At 33.5% G+C, this 24,854-nt stretch overlaps 1 protein-coding gene and 1 non-coding gene across 4 annotated transcripts in view; both read left to right on the top strand.

The window, feature by feature from the left end:
- Window positions 1-24,854, top strand: part of ACAP2 (ArfGAP with coiled-coil, ankyrin repeat and PH domains 2) — a 127,031-nt gene that overhangs the window by 78,794 nt on the left and 23,383 nt on the right. The window contains exons 8-15 of one of the 3 annotated variants that reach the window (XM_041770270.1): window positions 266-361; window positions 5,020-5,094; window positions 10,278-10,390; window positions 14,765-14,785; window positions 18,474-18,525; window positions 19,772-19,872; window positions 20,438-20,543; window positions 23,942-24,070. In XM_041770270.1, the coding sequence (XP_041626204.1) occupies window positions 266-361; window positions 5,020-5,094; window positions 10,278-10,390; window positions 14,765-14,785; window positions 18,474-18,525; window positions 19,772-19,872; window positions 20,438-20,543; window positions 23,942-24,055 (678 nt within the window). In that variant the 3' untranslated portion in view covers window positions 24,056-24,070. Of the gene's footprint in view, window positions 1-265; window positions 362-5,019; window positions 5,095-10,277; window positions 10,391-14,764; window positions 14,786-18,473; window positions 18,526-19,771; window positions 19,873-20,437; window positions 20,544-23,941; window positions 24,071-24,854 lie in introns of those variants that run through there. The other 2 variants (XM_041770258.1, XM_041770264.1) reach the window with 2 other exon arrangements.
- Window positions 6,021-6,181, top strand: LOC121475284. The gene has a single exon (XR_005983706.1). It is a non-coding gene; the product is annotated as a U1 spliceosomal RNA (small nuclear RNA).

Below are 24,854 nucleotides of genomic sequence, written 5' to 3'. Positions count from 1 at the left end.
TGATCATCTGGATATAATCTAAACAACTAAAACTTGGGGCATCTTAAAAATGATAAACCACTTGGAGATTTCTTTTAAATATAATTTATTCTCACTTCACAAATACTTCTGAAATACTCTTTTAAGAAAAATGACTCATTTTTAATTTTAAGTAGTTTTGACATTTTGGACTCTGATGGAATTTTTAAACAGGTAAGATTTTTATAAAATTTCAGAATATCTAATAATTGATTTTAAAATGCTAAACTTTTTTTTCTCTTATTAGATGTTATCTTTTATGTATGCCCATTTGGCCTTCTTCCATCAAGGATATGATCTATTCAGTGAACTGGGGCCCTACATGAAGGATCTTGGTGCACAGGTAATATCGTACTGTATTGCTTGGTTCTGTGTTATACATTGCTATTTGTATTTTTTTCATTGAGATATGATTGACATACAATATTGCATTAGTTTAGGTATATAAAATACTTTGAGATATATGTGTGTATAATATTATTATTATTTTTTTAAAGATTATTTATTCAGAATGAGAGAGAGAAAGAGAGAGAGAGAGAGAGGCAGAGACACAGGCAGAGGGAGAAGCAGGATCCATGCAGGGAGCCCGACGTGGGACTCAATCCCGGGTCTCCAGGATCACACCTCAGGCTGAAGGTGGCGCTAAACTGCTGCGCCACCGGGATTGCCCTATGTGTGTATATTAATACACACGTGTGTGTGTGTGTGTGTGTGTGTGTGTGTGTGTATAGTCAAATGACCACCTCAGAAGTGTAGTTAACATCTTTTAGTCCACAGAGTTAAACATTTTTTTCCTTGTCTTCAGAACTTAGAAGATCTACTGTTTAGTAACTTTGAAGTATACAGTGTAAGAAGCATTAACTATAGTCACCATGCTGTACATTACATTCCCAGGACTTATTTATTTTATAGATGGAAGTTTGTACCTTGTGACCCCCTTCACCAATTTTGTTCACTCATCCCCCTCCTCCACCTGATGTGGGGCTCTGTTCCCTGACTTGTAGAACTAAATCTATTGGAGGAAATGAGCAAGTTACCAAACTATTACTCCCTGTGCTAAATGTCCTTTCTGAGTATATAAATTGAGACTAAACTCATTTGCATGTGATAAATAGAAGCTTTAAAATAGTGGTGGCTTCAACAAGATGGAATTTTATTTCCATATGTAAAGCCTGGTATGGTTGTCACTTGGTTTGTAGGGATGCAGGCTTATTATATATTTTTTATTCTACCTCACGGTTCAAAGTGGGTGATCAAGTTCTAGTCACCATACCTACATTCTAGCTAACAGGAAAGGGGAAAGGAGAAAGATGCATTCTCTCTCTTTATTGATATCTCCTGGAAATTTTAGAGTTACTTTGTGCATCCTAATGGCACAATGGCTACAAGAAGAGCTGAGAGATACAAACTTCATGCCAGATAATCATGTGACCTACAAGAATTTGGGTGTTGTTTTGTTAAGAAAGAAAGAAAGAGATTGGATATTGGAGGATATCTGGCTGTCTCTACCACGTAACAGAGGATCAAAGAGGTATAGGGACATACATCTAGGACCTGTAGCCCAGACTTGGGAGGAAGACAAGAACTTCCTCGGCTCTAGGGATTCCCCACATTCTGTGAAGCATTATGTTGCACCCTCATCTTACATTATATATAATTTAAAACAAAAGAGTTGGATTGCAGTTGAGTAGTCCACTTTATACTTTAGACATTTATTAATTTCAGTTTTGCAGTTTCCCCTCTCTCAGTTCCCACATAATCTTTCAGATCCTTGACAAGCATCTAAGCTCTGGTGTAGTGGAAAATGTAGCCTTGGTTGGAGGTGGCCAGTTTGGATATTCTTTCAATAATTCAGTTATGAGGGGATCCCTGGGTGGCGCAGCAGTTTGGTGCCTGCCTTTGGCCCAGGGCGCGATCCTGGAGACCCAGGATCGAACCCCACGTCGGGCTCCCGGTGCATGGAGCCTGCTTCTCCCTCTGCCTATGTCTCTGCCTCTCTCTCTCTCTCTCTCTCTCTCTGTGACTATCATAAATAAATAAAAATTAAAAAAAAATTTTTTTAAATTTAAAAAATTAAAAAAAAATAATTCAGTTATGAGAGAATTACATCTGGAACTAGGAACATGGCAGTAGGGATAGAAGCAAATAGACTCAAGGGATATTTAAGATACAGCCAATTTTTGAAGGTAGAGGGACATGATGAGTTGAGGTTTAAATGTGTTAAATTTTGATGATAGGACATCTAAGTGGGTATATCTGCAGCTCAAACAAACAAAAAAACTAGGTTAAAGGAGTCAGTAGCATATTATTGCTAATTGTAACCACAAGAATGGGTGAATTGACTCAAGGAGAGTTAATAGGTATCCCCAAATCATTTATGTATTTTGAAAGCTATTTTTGAAAAATGTGAGTGCTAGAACACTATGCTTAAAGATTTTGATTTTGTTAAATTAAGGTCAAGGGCCACTAGTGTAGAGTAAAAGAATCTATTTCAGACAGGGCCCTAAGCATGACATATTTTTGAGAGATGACTAGATATGAGGAGCTCTATGAGAACATAGATGAGAGAGGAGGTAGAAAACTGGGAGATGGTGGTAGCACAGACCAAGGAAGGAGTTTCTCAAAAAGGAGAGGGTGGTTATCAGTACAAATATTGGAAAGAAGGTCCAGTAAACCTAAGACTGAGAACTACCTATTGGGTTTAGCAGCAAGATTATTTGTTACCTTTGTGAGAGTTGAGGGTCTGAGTGGGAAAAGCTAAACTACAGTGAGTAGATGAGTAAGAAATAGACAAGTGAAGAACAAGGAAGTTTTTTTTCAGAAGTTGTATTGTGAAGGAAAGAGAGGTAGAAGGTGGTGGCTAGAGAGAAATAGGAGTTGAGGGAGGCTTTATTTAAGATAGTAGGATTTACACAAATATACAAGCAGATGGAAATGGGAGAAGTTCAAAAGCAGAAAGAGAAGTGATTATGTCTGATGTGGTAGGAGTAGAAAGGATTCCAAACACAGAGGATTGGGGACACCTGGCTAGTTATGAGTACCTGTGAAACTCCTACTGTCCAATACTAATAGAAGTATGTTCTATTAGACATGTTGTGCTCCAGACTCCCTCTTGCTGATCTAGTCCCAGCATGTAGGAAACAAGACTATCAGTTTTCACATCTCTTCAACTTGTACCTTCCCCAACCCTCTATCACATTGAGATAGTTTTTTCCTTTATACTTCTGCTCCAACAGAGAAAGGTGAATTTTCCCCCTTTCTGTTGTTATAGCAATGAGGTGGGATGTAGCAGAGGCATTTACTACCAATCTGATAGGCAGAAAACCATCACTTGCATTGCCGTACTAGCATAGCAGGTACATGCACACAAGTTTATAAATATTAGTTGAATCTTAGGGTCTGCCTTGTACCTCTCTTCAATCAGAATGAATAAATAATATTTATATGCCATTCAATTAAAGGCTATAAAACCATGGCATAATGGTTGTTTCACTCATTCAGTATAAGAAAAAATATTTTTAAAAGATTTTCTTCCACAGAGAGAAAAAGGGAGTGAACACATGAGCAGGGGGTTGGAGCAGAGAGAGAGGAAGAAGTTGATTCCCCATAGAGCAAGGAGCCAGATGTGGGACTCGATCCCAAGACCCTGGGATCACAACCCTACCCAAAGGCAGATGCTTAACTGACTGAGCCATCCAGGTGCCCCCAATATAAGAAAATATTGAGCATGTTTTCCTAGTGCAGCATATACCAGCATTACCCATTAAATCAATGTTATGTGTCACTAAGGCATGTATGCATTAGATCCTCAAGTATAGTATAGTTGCCATCTAAATCAGATATTTATAATAGTGATAATTCTGTTTCAATGTGTTTTCTTTTGGTTATTAATATTCAGCGATAATTAAGATTCTGTGGCCAGTTGTACACCTGAAACTAATATTGTGTGTTAACCAGCAGATTTAAATAATTAAAAACTTTTTTTTTAATTAAAAAAGGTTCTGTGGCTAGAGTTATTCTCTGCTAGGGGAAAAAAACCCCATCATTTGTAATAGAGTGAATGAAGGACAAAATGTTTTTTTTTACCAAGACTTTTTAAAATTATTATTATTTTAAAGATTTTATTTATTTATTCATGAGAATACACAGGAGAGAGGGAGAAGCAGAGACACAGGCGGAGGGAGAAGCAGGCTCCATGCAGGGAACCCAATGTGGGACTCCATCCCGGGTCTCCAGGATCACGTCCTGGGCTGAAAGCGGTGCTAAACCGCTGAGCCACCCGGGCTACCCTAATATTTTGTTTTTAAAAGATATCAATGAAAACATTTGGATATTTAATACTTTATTATTCTTATTCCTGTTGATATTTGCATTTTTGTTTTTTCATTTTTCCCACAGTTAGAGGTATGGGGATTCAAAGATGAAATGACATACATCACAGTCTAGAAGAGTAGACTCACATAATTTATAACCCGATTATTTTTTATTCTAGCAAACAGTAGTTCAAGAAGCCAGGACATTTGTCGTAATACAAGAAAATCATCTTTTCTGATGGAAAGAACAAGAAAGAAATGAGATTTTATGATTTCTTAAATTTTTTGAGCTTTTTAAAACAGAACTTTAAACAATAGCTTTTTCTTTTTTTTTCTTTTTAAACAATAGCTATTTTACTTTATTTATTTATTTATTTATTTTTTAAATTTTTATTTATTTATGATAGTCACAGAGAGATAGAGAGAGAGGCAGAGACACAGGCAGAGGGAGAAGCAGGCTCCATGCACCGGGAGCCCGACGTGGGATTCGATCCCGGGTCTCCAGGATCGCGCCCTGAGCCAAAGGCAGGCGCCAAACTGCTACGCCACCCAGGGATCCCAACAATAGCTATTTTATACCCTGGTCTTAGTAGACTTAAATTGGCTGACTTATTGAGAGTGTTTTAAAAAAATAATCATACTTTTTTTTCTTTAATTTTTAACTCAGTCTAATTTTCTCCCTTTATAGTTGGATCGACTGGTTGTGGATGCAGCAAAGGAGAAAAGAGAGATGGAGCAAAAACATTCCACCATTCAACAAAAGGTACTTGATGAGAAAAGTTAAAGGAGAGTAATTCCTATTTTATGCAATTGCTCAATTACTGGTTTCAGCAAGATACCATTGTGTTGGAACAAATCCTTTAAGTTGCTGTAATAATTAAATTGGGTAGATAAAATCTTCCCTTTTTTTGTGAAAAGTAAAATATTTTTTGGATGGTCAGGCAATATTTGAAAGCTATGTTCTTGAACCACTTTGCAAAAACATTAATCCCATAGGACCTTTTTTTTTTTTAAGATTAATTATTTCTTTACTTACTTACTTACTTACTTACTTACTTGAGAGACATCGCGAGCAGGGGGAGGAACAGAGAAGGAGAAGCAGACTCCCTGCTGAGCAGGGCTCCATCCCAGGAGCCCGAGATCATGACCTGAGCTGAAGGCAGATACTTAACCAACTGAGCCACCCAGGCCCACAATCTTATAAGATCTTAACTAATTAAAAAATGCCTCTTAAAATTTAAACAGATATTAACAGATTCAGTTAGGATATCACCAACTTCTGTAAAGTGTGTGGGTGAGAAGGGATGGGGTGGAGGGTGGGCAGAGGGGGTGGTGAAGAAGAACATCTCTTTGCATCAGTGTGTGTGTTTGGTATTGTGGACCTAACAGCTATATTACTCTGAGGCAGCACTTGCCCTCTCTCATGTGTTGTTGGAATTTCACATGCATTTCTTGTGAATTTGCCTAAGCATAGCTAAATTGAGATTTGAAAAATGTATTTTTAAAAATGAAAATTAAATATGATATTTTTGTTTTTGTGTGTGGAGGGGTTTGATTACAAGTAACTTGGAACTCAACGTAATAATATTTCATCCTATATAGTCAGTAATATTTTTGTGTGGTAATCTGAAAATAAAAGGAGAGACTTGGAGATTGAATTTAATACGAGTATGTGACAAGGTGCCTTCTGTACTTACCCAGCAGGGGAGAGAGCATGAACCCAAAAGTGGTTTCCAGGGTGAGGCTTATCCACTGACTCCAAATGTACTGACCCTTGGAATTTCCCCAAATGTGGAAAACTTGACTGTATAATTTGTGGTGGTGGGGTACCCTATTTGTGTGTTCCCTTAAAAAAAAAAGATGCCTTCTAGCATTGCTTTAAAAATCTGTTCCTCTGGTATTGACTAGTCAGATCAACTTTTATTATGATTTACTTAGAATATAAATGACCAGTGAACAAGATCTGACTTAAAAGATGTCAGTGGAAAAAAATTAAAGTGAAGTTAGTAGTACAGGTAAGGAAAATTATATTGATGATGGGTTATTAATATTAAAAGAGAAACATAAAGGGGAAATTTTTCTGCCAGACCATCTTTAACTTAGTTACTTCCAGTTATAGTTAGGTAAGACTAACTTCTGTTTTGTTTTATTTAAAGTTAGAGTAACTTTTGGTTGAGTAATTTGTGTTAATGACATTATCATGGAGAGATTATTAAAAATTGGGACCAATCATTTCTAATTAAAATGAGAGATCATGATATTTGTAGGAACTTGTGTTTTTTGCTTAAACTGAATTATTTAATGAATATTGTGTATCTTTTAATATTTGTCCCTGTTGTATACACAGCTCGGTGTTGTACTGAGAATCCAACAGTAGATTATTAAATCTAAAATTAGTTTACTTGATTTTAAGTAATAGGTACCGCTGTACTGTAAAGAAAGTAATGCTATTTTTGCTTTTTTCTGCCCTTAAATGCTGACACAAGGCTGCATTACAGGTAAAAGAAAAAAAAAAAGGGGAAAAAGATTTAATCATAAAAATTAAGGGAAAATATGTCTGATGTAATTATTTACATTTTTCAAGAATTTAAATTGATCAGTTAAAGAAACAGTGATGGCTATGCACATTCATGTACATGTCTTTTGGATATGTGTACATATTCCTGATGGATTTATACCTAGGAGTAAAACTCCTGGTTCAGAGGGAATATATATGCTCAGTATCAGTAAATAATGCTAAATTACTTTTCAAAATGATATTGCCATTCCTGGCAGGCAGCTCTGTGTGTGAGTTCTCAGTGTTCTTGGCCACCCCACGGTATTGTGAGGGTTTTTAATTTTTGCTGATTTTAGTGGGTAGATATTAACATCTCATTGTGGTTTTAATTTATGCTTTAGTTACTAATGAACTCAAGCACCTTCCCCTTATTGATGTTTATTGGTCATTTGGTTTGAGAAATGTCTGTTAGTTTTTCTTCCATTTTTACATCAGGCTGCCTAACTGTTCAGATTCTTCATATCATCTGGATTAAGCGTATCTTGGGGGGATATACTATGTGTTTTTAATTTTCACATAGTTTTTTTTTTTTTTTTTTTTAGTTTTTTTTTTTTAATGTCTTTTATGGTTAGTACTTTTTGTGTCTTGTTTAATAAGTCCTTCCTATCCTAAGATCATGAAGAAATATCTCTGGTGTAATCTTCTAAGTGTTTATAGATTCACCTTTTATGTTTAGACCTTAAATCCATCTGTAATTGGGTGTTTGTGTTATGGTGTGAGGTAGAGATCCAGATTTTTTGTATTATACTGGTATGTAGATGATCCAGAATCAGTTATTTAAAAATGTGTTCTTTCCCTACTACTCTGTTGTATCCTCTGATTTACATCACGTTTGTATACATATGAAGTCTATTTCAGGCTTTCAGTTCTTTTCATTGGCCTTTTTGTCTTAATTGTGCCAATACTATGCTGCCTTAATTATTTTAGCTTTATAGTAAATCTTGATGTCTGACAAAGCTAAGATTCCTACCTTCTCTGCTTCAGAAGTGAATTGCTTAAATTTTGCATTCTTATATAAATTTCAGGAGCAGACTTTCAGATTGCATAAAAATAGCTTTTGGGATTTTGATTGATTGCATTGGATCTGTGAATCAATATGGGGAAGAATTGATATCTTTATTTTATAATGTCTTCTAACCTATGAGCTTGAAATATTTATTTCTTTAAGTTTTCTTTTATATCCTTTATAAGTTTTATAGTTACTTGTACATCTTCTGTTAAATTTATTCATATATACTTATATTGCAAATGTTACTGTAAATGTCTTAAAATTTTTTTCTCACTGTTTACTTTTATTACATATTAAAATTGATTTTTCTGTATTGACTTTGAAACCAGTTACCTTGTTAATAAGGTCTCTTTAATGCTAATTTATTTCTGGATTGTTTTGGATGTTCTTTGTACAAAGTCATATAATCTGCAAATAATAATAGTTTCTTCCTTTCCAATTCTTCCTTACTTTTTGTTTATTATCTTGTCAGCTAGGACCTCTAGCATAATCTTGAATTGAAGTGATAAAGGCCCTTCTTGTCTTGCTTGCAATTTCAGAAGGGAAAGTTTCTGCTAGATTCTCTTTATTGGCCAGTCTTGGTCTTGCCTTCTTTTCCCTCAGCCTCACACCAAAGCTTCCAATTCTGGTGAGGCAAGTGCCCTTAAGGTGAAATCTGGCTTCCTTGATTTGCTTACTGCTTACCTCTTTAAGCCTCCTATTTTCGCTCCTCTTGTGCCTTTGAGTATTTCTTCCTAATTTGTCAGCTCATCAATATATTTAAATTATAATATTATATATTTTATATAGTGTTACTAGTTGCTTTTGTAATAAAATCATAATCTGTCACGCTTTAAGTACTATACAGTATTAATTGATATTAATAGTAATTAAATTGAAGACAACCTTTCTCAAAAAATAGTTGAAAACTAGAAAATTACTTATAATGCACTGTACTTTAAGGAGGTGTTATATTTTAATGTTTTAAATAGCATCAGGGTCATTAAAAAGCTGCCAGTTTTACAAATGAAACCTTTAGGGATCCCTGGGTGGCGCCGCGGTTTGGCGCCTGCCTTTGGCCCAGGGTGCGATCCTGGAGACCCGGGATCGAATCCCACGTCGGGCTCCCGGTGCATGGAGCCCGCTTCTCCCTCTGCCTGTGTCTCTGCCTCTCTCTCTCTGTGTGACTATCATAAATAAAAATTAAAAAAAAAAAAAATGAAACCTTTAGAGTGTTGCCAAACTCAATTATATCTATTGCTGACATAATCCTGTCTGCCTAATTAAATAAATTACAGCCTCAAATAAATTTTAAATGAAGGAATTAAGATTTTCCTGATTTTTTTTTTTCAAAGAAAAGCAGGAGAAAATGTAGCAATTTGTTTATAGATTCTGTTTCATTTGATTAGTTTGGGTTAGTCTTTTTTTTTTTTTTTTAATGGTTAAATTTTGAGAGATGTCAGCAGGGTTTTTGTTTTTAATAAATTTTGTTTTTCTGAATTAGTCTGTTTCCATATTCCATCTTTGTAGACACTTAGGTTTGGAAGGTCCCTAGGTGATTCTCACTCTGCCTGGCTACTAAGGGAGAACCTTCACATCCCAGCATCATTTGCAGATGGTCATCTAGCTTCTGCCAAAATCTTTCTCAAGCCCGAGAGTTTGCTATTCCCTAAAAGGATAGTATTCTAACTTTGATTTTTGGTCCAGAAGTAATTTTGAAAGTTCTGAGGCTGATTTTTAGAATTTTAAAATTGGGGATAGCAGTAGTCTTGCAGTTTTGTACAAATTACTTTTAAGTTCATCAGGAAATCTTTTAATTAAAAAAAAATTATTTATGTATTCATGAGAGACACGGAGAGAGGCAGAGACATACAGGCAGAGGAAGAAGCAGGCTCCATGCAGGGAGCCCAATGTGGGACTTTATCCCGGGACTCCAGGATTATGCCCTGGGCCGAAGGCATGCTTTCAACCGCTGAGCCACCCAGGTGTCCCATTATTTTAACTTTTTAAAAGAGATTTTATTTATTTCTTTGAAAGAGAGCAAGCGAGCAAGAGAGTATGAGTTTGGGGGAGGCCCAGAGGGAGAGGGAGAAGCAGAAGCAGACTCCCTGCTGAGCCAAGAGCCCAGCATGGGGCTTGATCTCAGGACCCCAGGACCATGACCTGAGCAGAAGGCAGATGCTTAACCGACTGAGCCACTCAAGTGCCCCAAATTGAAATATTTTAATATGTTGAAGCATTCTTCTATTATTCAACATTTAAGTCTCACCTTTTCTTATGAATATTGTTAATATAATTGTCTTAATACAAAGCTTTTCTGTTATTTGAGCTGTTTCTCTACAATAAATTTGTTGTCTAGGGGACTTAATAAAACCCTATGAACTTTTTTTATCTTGTCTAGGATTTCTCCAGTGATGATTCTAAGTTAGAATATAATGTAGATGCTGCAAATGGCATTGTTATGGAAGGATATCTGTTCAAAAGAGCCAGCAATGCCTTCAAAACTTGGAACAGGTAATATATTTCAAATACTAGTCTTGATCCTTCCGCATTCCGTTTTCCAACCTTCCCTGTGATTTGGGAACTCTTTCATAATTCTTTAAATTCATAGTTTGTAATAACTTTCTTGAACCCAGTTCACTGAAGATAAGTTTCCCTTCTAGGAAAGGGGATCCTAAGAAGCAAGTGAAAAGTGCTAGTACTAAATCTAAATTGTAAAATTTAAGCAAAGTTTAAACTAGGAAGCAGGATTTTTTTTCTTCTTTGGGTTCCTTCTCTGTATGTTTATGTACATTTTAATTTAGTGTTTGCTTGTGAATTTTTAAGCTAGGCGAGCCTGATCTTTTGATCTTTGCAATAACTTTAACCAGGACTTTTAGGAAATGCGATTGTTCTTGTGTGTGAAGTATGTGTGGCAGTTGGTACTCCTTTCTTCTAAACTTGATGGCTACCAAAAATGTTACTTTTTTTTGTTGTTGTTAAACTGATTTTTATAAAATATTAATCATGTGAATGTCTGTTAAGTATTATAAAATATCTTATTATATTTTCTTCTAATTTAGTATAATAAAGTAAAATAATTTCAGACATTAAAGCATTAAAAAAAAGATTGTGTTGACTCAGGATCATCCTTCCATCCTTAGTCTTTTATTCAAGGATGCCTCTGTTTTTTGGGGGGAAAAAAAAACAACCCAATTTGTAATAATTGAGAGTAACATTGGGTTCTGGTGAATTGATTTACATTATTAGTTGAATGCGTATGTTTTATTTGCTACTTGAACAGAACATGAATTCACTTCATGATAGAGAAGATTGTTTTCTTTTTTTTAAAAAAATGGATATTAGCAAAATAAATAGAAAATTCTTGGTAAATTTAATTTAGTATGTATTTTTGTTAATTTAAATGAGGACTATTATGTTTGAATATTTAATATATTATAAGGAATTCCTAGTGCACTGATTTTGATTTCTTGGTGATGAGCTTATATGGAAAAAGCATGCACTGCTATTTTCAAATGTCAGTGATTTATTGAACATTTCCATAGCATTTGATATTGCCAGATATTTATTTAAATGTATGGGGTGTGTTTTATTTGAAATAATTTATCTTTACTTGAGTATGAATATAAGCTGGAAAGTGATTATATTTGGTAGTAAACCTCTTTGAATTATATAGAACTTCTAAAATAATGTATTCATACACAAGGATTAACTAAAGTGGTCTGGGTAGAATTAGTGTTTTTAACTGTTACAAAGTGAAAATGAGAAATTAAAATTCTGTCTTCTAAGCTATTTAAATTAAGACAATATTTTAAGTGTTTCCTGGTTAAATTTTCATAGCCAGAATAGGAAATTAAAACTAAAAAATAGTGTGTCAAATTTTTATAATAAATAAAGATTTCTCAACCAGTACGGTTTCATGAGGTAATGTTAGAATTGAATTTTAACCTTCAGATTTCAAAACAACCTACTTAAAGTTTAACACAGTGAAAATACAGTAAATCCATAGAAACTATACCATTATGTTAAGAAGAAATGAAATGATCTTCCATGGACTTCTCCAATGAGAAATGATCTCAGACTTCAAAATGAAGCACAGTAAGTGTTAGTGGAAAATTACATTGCCATTTAGGGCAATAGGAAAAAAATTAATCCTGATTTAAGCATGGAACTTTCATTATTTATTATTTGTTTCATGAATTCTGTTAATTGGCTTAGGTAATAAAGTGTACCTAAAGCAAGTAGGGAATAACTATTACATTTCTCAGTTATAGACATGTTACTTTCCATTTGTAAAGTGGAAGAGACAGTATTGGCCTTTGAAAATGAGGCTGCTTTTTAAAGGAGATGCCATCTAATTGTAGTGGGATGGCAGTTATTGATTAGAATCATGGATTGTGTTTCAACACCCTAATTTTTAGTAAAGAAATAAAGGTGCAGAGAGATAGTGGCTCTTTGAAGGTCACACAACTGGTCTGTGACAAGATGGAGGCCCCAAACCTGGCTTTAAAAGTTTTTTTAACTTGCTGTGGAAATTCCATATAAATTTGTGTTTTGATGAAACAATATGTCAGATATTTTAAAAATAGCTTAAGAACTATTAAAAACAACTTCCTAGTCTACATTATTAGGAAAAATTATGAACAGCAGATTATTTCATTTTCATATACCTTTAAAAAGAGCATTTTAATGAAAATACTAGTAAAAAGCAGACTTCTAAGGAATGTAGCATAAATTACTTTTTATATAAAAGTCTTCTCACAAAAAAAATTCCAAACCTTATAACAGAAGTTTTAGATATTTTCTAGATTATAGGTCAGTAACTGTGAAAAGGAGAGAAAGAAATCTATTAAATATTATTTAGAACTTTTTTCTGCTTTTCAATTTGGAATGTAAAATTTCTTATGTGAAGTTTATTTAAAAAATCTAATCTCAGGAAATACTTGCAGATACCTTCCCTTTACCCATATATGACTTTAAAGTCTGCCCTCCTTCTTTCTCTTTTTTTAAATATATTTTATTTATTTATTCATGAGAGACTCAGAGAGGGAGAGGCAGAGACACAGGCAGAGGGAGAAGCAGGCTCCACGCAGGGAGCCCGATGTGGGACCTCCTCCCAGGATCATGACCTGAGCCAAAGGCAGACGCTCAACCGCTGAGCCACCCGGGCATCTCTACCCTCCTTCTCTAATTAGTTCTCTATCCAGCTTGATTTCATATATTCAGTTTGACTTTGAATAAAAGACTCTATTTGTGATGTTTGTACCTTTAAAGATCCAGGATTGCAGCTCTTTCAGCATAATGATTTTTCTACCTACTGTTTAAGTATCTTTAGACTGTCTGTAGATTAGTTTTAGGGAGCATTTTTTTCTTGTAGTCACTATAAGGTACCAAGCATAGGATGACAAACTTGCCATTATCTTTAGCTTTATGGAATAGTGGCATGTAATATTTTCAAAGCCAACATTTATTTATTTGTTTGTTTTAATTTCAATTCCAGTTACCATACAGTGTAATATATTAGTTTCAGGCGTAGAATTTGCGATGCAACACTTACATGCAATACCAGGAGCTCATCACAAGTGCCCTCCTTAATCCCCATCACCCATTTAAGCCATCTTTTAAAAAAAACTTCCTTCTTCAGGGAAATGTGAATTTGACTAGGAATTCCCAGGTAGTTTTAAACCTCGCCCCTGTGCGTCATAAAACGTAAACATCGTTCTCTAATTCAAAATTTAACTAAAGAGACCGTATTTTGTGTGATGTGATTGAAAGAGTGTAAGGAGTGAGACCCTATGTCTTATGTGAATTGCTGAGTTTGTCTTTTGTTGGTTTCAGATTTCTAGTTTGTAGTGTCTCAGATTTTTATGTCTGTAATACATATTTTTCTGAAAACATGAGAAATACCAAAATTATCTTTCCATATCAGGCCATTTTCTCCATGTGGCTGGCAGCTTTACCTCAGGCTCAGATCAATGCCAGGTGGATTATTCATACCTATATGTCTCTTTTGCTTTCTATGATAAATTCAGAAAAGCTGAAGGAACAAGGAAAATAATTAAATTCTAAGATTATTTAGTAGTAAGCTGGTAAAATGAATAAAGAAGCTGAATTATTGCATGCTATGATTAGTCTTTGTTGAATGAGAAAGTAAATATACCTAAAAGTATAAAATGTATTAACAGTTTCTTAAAGTATTCTATATGCTGCTAGCACAGATATAAATTTAACTTTTGTTGGCTTTTTGTTTTAAAATAAGAAATGTATGCATATATTAAAGATGCCCTACTTATGTGTATAGCCTTAGAGTGTCTGCTGTCATTGATGAAAAGGGGGAGAGCAGGTGGGAGGTAGGTTTATTTGGCTAATAATATTTTATAATCTTTGAAATTCTTAATTAGTCATCCCACTTTCCTATGAAAATTGTCATTTGTTTCAGGTTTATGAAGCTCTATCTATAGTGATTGTTTCCCTTAAATTTTTAGGAGCAACTTATTAAGATGAGGAAAAGTATGATTTACATTTTATAGCTATTACTATAGAGACAGAAAAATAATAGTAGAGGTATGCTCAAGTGTGCTAAGTCCTACCAGAACTTTTTATACCATAACAATTGAAGAAAATTTTTGAATATTTCTGAAATATTAGCATTTCACATTCCTAAGAGTTAGAATTAATTGTGTAAATGCATATATGTATAAATTTAAGAACAAAATGCAAAATATATTTTTGATGATTCTGTTAGGTTACGAGCTTAAGCTTATTTCTTTAATTCTTGCTTTATTTTCATATCATGCTAGTCCTTTGCTTATTTTGCACATTTGCGTTTTCATTCTTTTACCACCTTTCCTTTATGTTTTAATCCTGCCCCATTTTTTCATATGACAGGAAAAAGCCCGATCATATCAGGTACCAAATGGCTTCCTTCCCCTCATTCCTGCCTTACTCCAATTTCCTCTTTGGCACGAGAAAGCTCATAATTAACCTGCATTTCAGTTGGATTACTTGCAATGGATATAATGTCTCTTGTTTTAAATTGGGAAGAAAATATACACATTTCATTTGAGAAATGGAATTATCCTTTCATTGCCAATCACCTCAATTTGTTTTAATTGAAAATGAAAATAACATTTGATATATTTATCAAATAAATATATAGATATTTACATATCTGTATATATCAAAGATATATATGAGTAATATGAATGCCTATCTTTTTTTAAGGGAAATAAGCTGGGAAACACTTTTCAAAATTTTCTTTTTTTTTTTTTTTTTTAAGATTTTATTTGTTTATTCATGAGAGACAGAGAGAGAGAGAGAGAGAGAGAGAGGCAGAGACCCAGGCAGAGGGAGAAGCAGGCTCCATGCAGGGAGCCTGATGTGGGACTTGATCCCAGGACTTCAGGATCACACCCTGAGCCAAAAGCAGAGCTTAACTGCTGAGCCACCAGGTGTCCCTGCTTTTCAAAATTTTAAACAGTAACTAGGAATAATCATATTAGTTTTGCTGAAAGTAAAAATTTTTTTATAATTTAAAAATTTTCCTAGAGCTTTTTGTTTTAACATCTTGGTCTTTTTCCTTGTGAAAAATTAAATTGAATTTGAAAAATTGTAGCATACGTGCTAAAGCCTTTAATTTTGTTAAATGTTCACCCATTTGGCACATAAATAAATATGTGCGTGAATCTATAATTTTTAGAGTTTTAGTGAGAAAGCCTCTAGAGATTTAGAAGTCTGACTTTTACATTTTATTTTTGGTTTCAAGTACAGGTCTAGGACTAATGATAAACATAGTAAAGACACTTGATTTATTTATTTATTTATTTATTTATTATTATTTATTTATTTATTTTTTGATTTATTTTTTTAATATATTTTTTCCTCCTCCCTCCCCCCTGTTTGGTTATCTGGAAGCTCTCACATGTATTTACAAATCAATAATATCTAATTGTCCATGAACTTAGTAATTTTGGTTTAAAATATTTATTCAGTTATTTCAATTTGGGATAGGTAAAGTGATGTATTATTTTTCTTAATGAGCCAATAAATTTTGCTTTTTAAAAAAATCTATATTTTGACTTTGTGGTCAGTTTCTGAATTTTGTAGAATATAGAATAGTTGTCAGCATAGTGCTTTCTAAAATTTGTCTTTTTTATTATTTAATTATCTTAATTTTTTTAAAGTTTATTTAAGTAATCTACACCCAACATGGGGCTTGAACTCATAGCCCCAGAATGAAGAGCGGCATGCTTCTTCTCCACCACCTTCTCCTCTGGCTTCTCTGTGCCAGCCAGGTGCCCCTATTTAATTATCTTTTAAAGTAACTCCAAATTGCAGGCAGCATGAACTTGAAATAATATTTCAAACACCATAGGCTATGAACTGTCTCATATTGCCTTTTATTAGAAATATTCTTTTAAAAGATTTTTATTTATTTATCCATGAGAGACACAGAGAGAGAAGAGAGAGAGGCAGAGACACAGGCAGAGGGAGAAGCAGGTTCCACGCAGGGAGCCCGACGCGGGACTCGATCCTGGGACTCCGGGATCATGCCCTGGGCTGAAGGCAGCGCTAAACCGCTGAGCCACCCGGGCTGCCGCCTTTTATTAGAAATATTAATAATACCTAGGATTTTTCTATAGGAGCAATTTAAAAAATTATATTCCATTTTACTTACCTGAGTAGAGTTTTGATCAATGTAAATGAATGTAGTTGGCTCTTTTTTTTTCTTTTTTTTTTTTTTAATGGCAGAAGACGGGAGTTAGTGTCATATAACCTACAGATCTTAGTAATTGCAAGTTCTTTTTCTATGTAGGATACATTGTGATTTTGTTCCTTAGGAAATGTTTTCAAAATTAAGATGAATTTATAGTGTCTTTCCTGAGTATACAAAACTCAGGGAAAACTCAAATGATGATATGAAAGAGTCACCCAGAAGCAAATAGATGGCAGGGGAAATAGGTTTCAGAAATATATGTGATCTATAAAGTTAATAATTATCAGAGGAAATGCTCTTTGACAAAAAAGGGGGAGGTTATGTAGTATTTTGTTATTGTTTTTAAAGGTTATTATCCTAAGATGCACCAGTTCAAAAGAAATTTACTTTTTAAAAGCCTCAGAAGCATGAAAAGTTTATGTGATTATATGGGTATTTTTCTATTGTGCAGTAAAACTATAGTTTTTCATCTAATTATATATCCTTGCTATTTAAAAGTTGTTGTTAGTGTAGTTTGCCGTATTTCAAATGATTTTTAAAGACCTACTTTAATCAACATCAGAGATTGTTTCCATTGCATGTCATCCCGTGTGGCAGGGCTGCTCCATTTTCTTTGTTTATAGGTATTTCCTTTAACATTTCTAACTAACTGTGTGCCCCAGAGCAAAGAAACCTAGGTGTTCTTCCTTTTCTAGCCTGCCTCTTGATGATTTGCACGAGAGGCAAGTCACTTGGTTTTATTTAGATGCTTATTTAACAAATCTCTATTTTAATGGTAAAGGTGATACCTTTTTAAGTAGCAAGAAAGCCTAACAGTCTGTCTAGTTTAAAAATAGAAAAGCATCTAATCATTTTCACAGCTTTGGAGAATTAACTTAATTTTTTAAAATGGAACTTCTAAATATGTCTAAATACAATTTCTAGTGCTTTGTGTTAGTATCAATGAAAAGGTCAAATCTCTGTCTGCTAATAGATTAATAACTAATGTTGACGATAGAAATCATCTTACGTAAAACTAATTTTGAAATAATGTCTCAAGTAGTTTTACCTTTCATGCTTGATGAGAATTTTTGCTTCCTTTTATGAATGGCTTTTGGCTGTGATTTTTTTTTTTTTTTGTAAATATTTAGGTTCTTTTACTGTCTTAATAAGTGAGAATTAGTAAATATGCCGTTTATAGCTTAGCTTTTTCTTTCAAAAAGATTGCAAGTAAATTGTTTGCCTGATAATTTACAAGAAGTGGCAGAACAATGTAGATAGTTAGGTGAATTATTTTTAGTAATAAATTTGGTTATTCTGCTTAGAAGTATTTTAAATTAAAGCGAGGTCAAGTAAATTGGCGATTATCTCTTGTTTGATATCAGTTCTAAATGATTTAATTTCCTGTTTTGTTGAACAAACGCTTGCTGAATTAGCTGCAGAAAAGTTGAAAACAAAGCACCATTTATCAGTGTTTTACTGTGTACAAATGGATAGTCTTTTTTGCAACATAAATTCATTTCTACCCTATAATAGAAACAGTTATTTTGGGGGAAAGATTTTTAGTTACTTTTGAGTAACCTCAAAAAAACTAAATTTTTACCTTAATACAGTTATTTGCTGATAGCATAAAGGATAACAGCTGTTGTCAGGATATAAATTTCTGACCTAAAATTAATAAAAATACAGCAATTTTATTTTCCTAGTCTGTGGTTTTAAAACTGTTTAAAGTTGTTCTTTACTTTCAATAGTATTCTCATTGACATCAGTTTATATAAAACAAAACAATGCACTTCTCAAAGCATAATTACTATCAACTGATTTTCTAGTACTTTTCCAAATATTTCTAACAACTGACATAAATTATGTTTATGAAAACTTAATCTATTTTTATTTGTTTAGACGCTGGTTTTCAATACAGAACAATCAATTGGTTTACCAGAAAAAGTTTAAGGTAGGTGTTTTGTTAATTAAGTGAAAACCCAGTGAGTCCCCTGTTTCAGTTCTCTGTTCATCTTGATAAAGCACTGAAGCCCATAAATACTCATGTGTGCAAAATTATTTTTTATTAGTTTTATTTTTAGGCATGTATAAGAGAACTCAAAAGTGGAAAGCATCAATTTTTGATCCTTAAAAGCAGAGTGATACTGAATCTTGAATTCTTAACTCCTAATTTTGAGACAGGTGTTTCTGTGTCCCAGGATTATTGCTTTCATTTCTTCATTTTCTTTGACCAGCTGTGTGACAGGAACAATACTACATTCCATTTTACTATTTTGAGGCTGAAGGAAAAGGGTACCTTTTAAGAAACATCACCTTAGGGCCAGAGGTGATACTATAAAATTGTTAAAGATGACATTAAAATGTAAGCTTGAAGTGATTTAAATAGAAACCTCTGAATTTGTTATAGTTGTTTTTAAACATTTCTTTTCCTGAACCCTATTTTAAGGGTGAGGACTTTTATTTATTGGGATGGCATACTGAGATTATATGGGACTTGAGAATTGTTAAAAATAATTAGGAAAAAAAAATCCCTTATTTAATAGATGAATTGATTTTTACCTAGTCTTTGTGAATGATGTATTCAACTGTACATTTTAAGTACTCACACTTTACTCTTGAGATACACAATCTGAAATTTTATTTGCTTCGTTCTGTGCTAGCAGGCTTATTCCACACAAGTCCTTTATTCTAACTCAGTTCAGGGTTTATTCTGCCCTGATAAACTTGGTTTTGACTTTATATTTTTGATAAGTACTAGAAAAATGATAGAAACTTTCTCATTTCTCAGGTATTTTAAGAAGAATGTATAAGCTTCCTTTTTTGGAGGAAAGTAGCTTTTATTATATGTGAAGGGGGACCAGGAAAATAATGGATAATGAAAGAAAATTAGTTAGTAGGAAGCTAACATTTGTTGAATACCTATTAATTACCATGTTTTAGACTAAGCTCCTTACATATACTTTCATTTAATCCTTGTATAGCAATTTTATGAGACAGATAAAATTATGAACAGGACACAGTTACCTTTAATGGTTGTATCTATGTTGATAACTCCTATCTCTAATCCTAAATTAGATAAATATAAATCTTTAAAATTAGACCATTCATTCTGAGTAATATTTTTAAGTATGTTATTATTGATGGTAGTACTTAAAAGCTAAGTTGATAAACATAGGAGTTTTGTTTCCTTTTTGTAGGATAACCCCACTGTGGTAGTGGAAGATCTAAGGCTCTGCACAGTGAAACACTGTGAAGACATAGAACGACGTTTCTGCTTTGAGGTAGTCTCTCCAACAAAGTAAGTGGTTCTAAAGAATGAGAGTTGCTTTTAAGTTTCTGTATTTTGTTTTAAAGAACTTTACAGAATAGAGAAACATTTGTTTTACTTGTGATTATGGTAGAGAGAGAAAAAGGTGCCTTAAAACTAAATTTTAATAATTAATGATTATAGGTAATAACAGTGAGATATTTATGTTAACTTTTACCCAGTATCATTTTCTTCAAATTTCATAAAGATTATTGATGTGGCCATATGAAAACTTTTTGGCTGCCTTGTTGATGAATTAACGTCGTATACCAGATCAATCCATATTTGTACCCAATAGAAAAAATTAGTGTTTTATTTGGTAAATTTAAAGTTATTTTTTAATGTTCAGGGATTTTTAATTTTTTTTTTCTACTAAGCAATTTATTTCATTTCTACTGATTTCTTCATGAACATACTCTGTCCTAAAGATAGATGAAATAAAACCGTTCAAAAGAAATTATTTTATGTTAGAAAATTATTGAACAGCAAAGTAAACACTATTATTATTTTGAGGGGTCAATTTAGTGTCTGAGAAAACAATGTTATTTCCTTTTAGAAGTTGTATGCTTCAGGCAGATTCTGAAAAGCTGCGCCAGGCATGGATTAAGGCTGTTCAGACCAGTATTGCCACTGCTTATAGAGAGAAGGGTGATGAATCAGAGGTTAGTAAACAATATTGTAATACAAAATGATACATTGCCAGAAGTTTTTAATTTTAGTTGCAACATTATATAATTATAACATTTTTAATGGATGATGAGTTTTATAATTGAAGAGATTTTACTATTAAAATCTAGATTTGATTTATTTTTATTTCTTTTCACTTTATCATTTTAATATATGTTTAATTCAATATTTGAATATATGTCCTAGATTGACATACAGCATTCTAGTGTTAAGTATTTTTCCCAAAATATTTTACTATTCTAATTAATAAAAATTAGTGAAAAATGGATGAATAGTGATTAGTAAAAATAAAAAAAGGAAAACTCAAATTGTCTCTGGATTGAAGTCTACCTTAAGATAAGTTGAATGTGGAGTGGTGGGTCATAGTTTGGCTTCAGCTTCCCAGTGATTTTATAGACTTTTGAGCAACGCCATGAGTAAGTTTTGAGAAGTGGAACTTGCCAATTCCTCTAGTAACTTCCTGAAAATGAGGCATTTGTGAGTCTGTACATGTTTGAAAATGTCTTTATTTTATCCTCGCATTTGTTTGATAGTTTGGTTGGGTGTAGAGTTTATAGGTTGGAAGTAATTATTCTTAAGAATTTTAACAGAATTGTTTTTCTAGTTTTCAGTGTTGCTGTTGGAGTCTTTCTTGTTACTGATCTTTTTGTATTGCTTCTCTCCGGTTTTCTTTTTCTGGGATTTCTGGACTAATTTTATGATTTTTCTGATTTTTTTGTGTGTTTTTGCTCTGCTTTCTGGACAGTTTTCTCAGTTAATCTCACAACTTTCTATGGAATATTTTAGTTCTGTTAGCTCATATTAAATTTGTAGGAGTTTCTTTTTGTTTGTTGAATGTTTATACATGTAAACTTGTTCTTTCTTCATGGATACAGTGTTAGAGCTGTTATGGTTTTCAAACTTGGCTGCCGTGATGATAACACAGGGATTTTTTTGAAATCCCAATACATAGGTTCCACCCCAGAGTAATTAAATGGAGTTGGGACCCAGGCATCAATAGTTTGAAAAGCTTTCTAGGTGGTTTCCATATATACACAATGCTGAGAACTATTGTGTCAGAGGTTTTTCTTGGCTCTCTGGTAATTTGTTCTGATTACAAGTCAAAGACTTAAAAACCTCTTGGATGCTCTAAGAACATAGTAAAGACTTTGTTGACTATGAGCCTCTCTGAAGTCTGGACCATTTGCTGAGGAACAACTAGAAAGTTAGGATCTTTGGAATCTTTTAAGCTGATATGATTTCCCAGAGGAGTCTCATCAGTCAGTCTCCTGAAGAGGGGTAAGGGGCTTCTGGGAACTTATTAGGGATCTCAGCATTCAGTGTGTATATATTCACTTAATCTTCTGCCTTCTACCTTTCAGGTAAATCCTGTACAGAGAGAGACTCTGTTTTACTGCCTCAGAGAATAAAATAAAATTCTAGTCATTTGTGTTTATGTGTGGGAGCAGTTCCAAAATGCATGGAGTTGGGGTAGGCACCTTGGGATCCATCTGCTCCTTACACAGTCTTTTGTCCCACTTTGATTCCCACTTCCATGGTTAACTCGTATATAAATCGTGGAGCCCTCTGTGTCATGTAAATTCATGAACTCATATTTACTTACTACTGCCGTTGTTAAGATTTGGCCTTGGTCTGCTCAGTTACTGTTCATCCATCCGTCTTCCAGATTCCAAAATTTTGTTGCTGTTATTTGCTTCTCTGTTCTTATTTTTATGGGCAAATGTCTTTTTTTTTTTTTTAACTAAAGGAAAACACAAAAGCTTTCTAGACTAGATTACAGTCATCTCATTTCATACCTAGTAATAATTTCTTAATATCATCTATTACCTAGTCATATATGTTTCCAGTTGTAAAAAAAGTAGCATCGTATCTATGACTGGGCATTGCATCTGGTTGTTATGTCCCTCACGTCTTTCAGTCTAGAGCAAGGCCTTTTTTTCATGACAGTAACTTACTGAGGAGAGAAATTTAGTTGTTCTATAGAATTTCGACTGATACAATTAAATCATAGGTGATGTGTATACTTCTGTTGCAGCAGGAGACACAGAATACTTGGTTATCCAACCATTCATTGCTAATGCTGTCAGGCTTCTGTGTGACACATTCCAAGTGACCCATTGGATTAGAAAGACGACAATATGACTCCTTGACTGTAAAGTTACATTCCCTCCCTTTTACCCAGTCTACTTTGTTGCTTGGTGTAATAAGTCTACTTTGTGTTACTTTGATCCCATAAGATCTACTCCTCCTCCAACCATTCATCTAATGGTTTTACAGATGAATTTATGATTTCATTAGGAATTTCAAAATGATAATTTTCTAATTCTGTCATCCCATCTGTATTAATTAACTTGAATTCTTATGTTAAATATAGCTTTTGTTTATCAGCTGGAGCTATTCAGTTACTGTAATAAAATACTCAATTTTTTTGCTTTCAGTTATCACATTTGGTTAGTTTATTAGCTGCCTTAGTAGCTGCCTCTAATTTTTTGAATATTGTTATAGACTCATGGATTTTTGTAGGTATAATAGGTCCCAATTAATTACACTAATTATTCTATTTTTACAAAATTATTTGAGTGTAGTTGACACACACTGTTACATTGGTTTCAGGTATAGAACACAGTGATTGAACAACTCTATTCATTATCCTGTGCTCAGCATATTCACCATACAGTGTTACTACAGTACCATTGACTGTATTACCTGTGCTGTACTTTTCATCCCTGTGGCTTATACATTCCATAACTGGAAGCCTTTATCTACTACTCCCCTTCCCATTTTGCCCATCCTTCCATCCCCCTTCTTTCTGGCAACCATCAGTTTTTTCTCTATTTATAGGTCTGTTTCTGCTTTTTGTTTGTTTTTTAGATTCCACATATATATGAAATCATATGGTATTTGTCTTTTTCTGTATGAATTATTTCACTTAGCATACAAAATACCCTCCAGGTCCATCCTCTAGGATGTCACAAATGGCAAGATCTCATCCCTTTTCTATGGCTGCATAATATTCATGTGTGTGTGTGTGTGTGTGTGTGTGTGTGTGTGTGTACACATATTTTTCTATATCCATTCATCTATCAGTGGATCCTTGGGTTGCTTCCATATCTTGGCTATTGTAAATCATGCAATTGTAAACATAGGGCTGCATATATTTTTTGGAATTAACATTTTCATTTTCTTTGTGGTAAATACCTAGTAGTGGAGTTATTAGATTACATCATATTTCTATTTTTAATTTTTTGAGGAACCTCCATACTATTTTCCATAGTGGCTGCACTAATTTACATTCCCACCAACCTTGCACAGGGGTTCTTTTTTTTTCTACATCCTCACCAACACTTGTAATTTCTTGTCTTTTTTATTTTAGCCATCTGACAGGTGTAAGGTGATACCTCATTGTGGTTTTGATTTGCATTTCCCTGATGAGGCATCCATATTGGTAAGGAAGAAGTTAAACTGTCACTATTTGCAGATGACGTGATACTGTATATAGAAAATCCTAAAGATGTCACCAAAAAGCTATTAGGATTAATAAATGAAATCAGTAAAGTTGCAAGATACGACATTAATACCCAGAAATTGGTTGCATTTCTGTACACTAATAATGAAGTAGCAGAAAGCAAAATGAAGAAAACAATTCCATTTATAATTGTACCCAGAAGAATAAAAGACCCAAGAATAAACTTAACCAAGGAGGTAAAGACCTGTACTCTGAAAACTGTAAAATACTTATGAAGGAAATTGAAGAGAACACAAACAAATGGAAAGATGCTCTTGGATCAGAATTAATAATGTTATTATTAAGAATTAATAATGTTAAAATCCCATGCTCGTGGATCAGAAGAATTAATAATGTTAAAATGTTCATAAAACCCAAAGCAATCTACAGATTTAGTATAATCCCTGTCAAAATACCAACAGCATTTTTCATGGAACTAGAACAAATAATATTAAAATTTGTATGGAACCATAAAAGATCCTGAATAGCCAAAGCAATCTTGTGAAAGAATAAAACTGGAGGTGTCACAATTCCAGAATTCAAGCCATACTACAAAACTGTATGGTACTGGCACAAAAATAGGCAGGAATAGAAAACAGAGCCCAGAGATAAACCTACACTCACATGGTCAATTAATCTATGACAAAGGAGGCAAAGGCAGTCTCTTTTATACAGTGGAAGAAAAGGCAGTCTCTTCAATAAATAATAAATGGTACTAGAAAACTGGATAACTATATGCAAAAAGAAAGAAACTGGGACACTTTCTAACACCATACATAGA

Source organism: Vulpes lagopus, chromosome 1, assembly GCF_018345385.1.
Source record: "Vulpes lagopus strain Blue_001 chromosome 1, ASM1834538v1, whole genome shotgun sequence".
Taxonomy (NCBI): domain Eukaryota; kingdom Metazoa; phylum Chordata; class Mammalia; order Carnivora; family Canidae; genus Vulpes; species Vulpes lagopus.
Note: the sequence above shows the minus strand (reverse complement) of the source record. Positions and strands in the feature narration are given on the sequence as shown.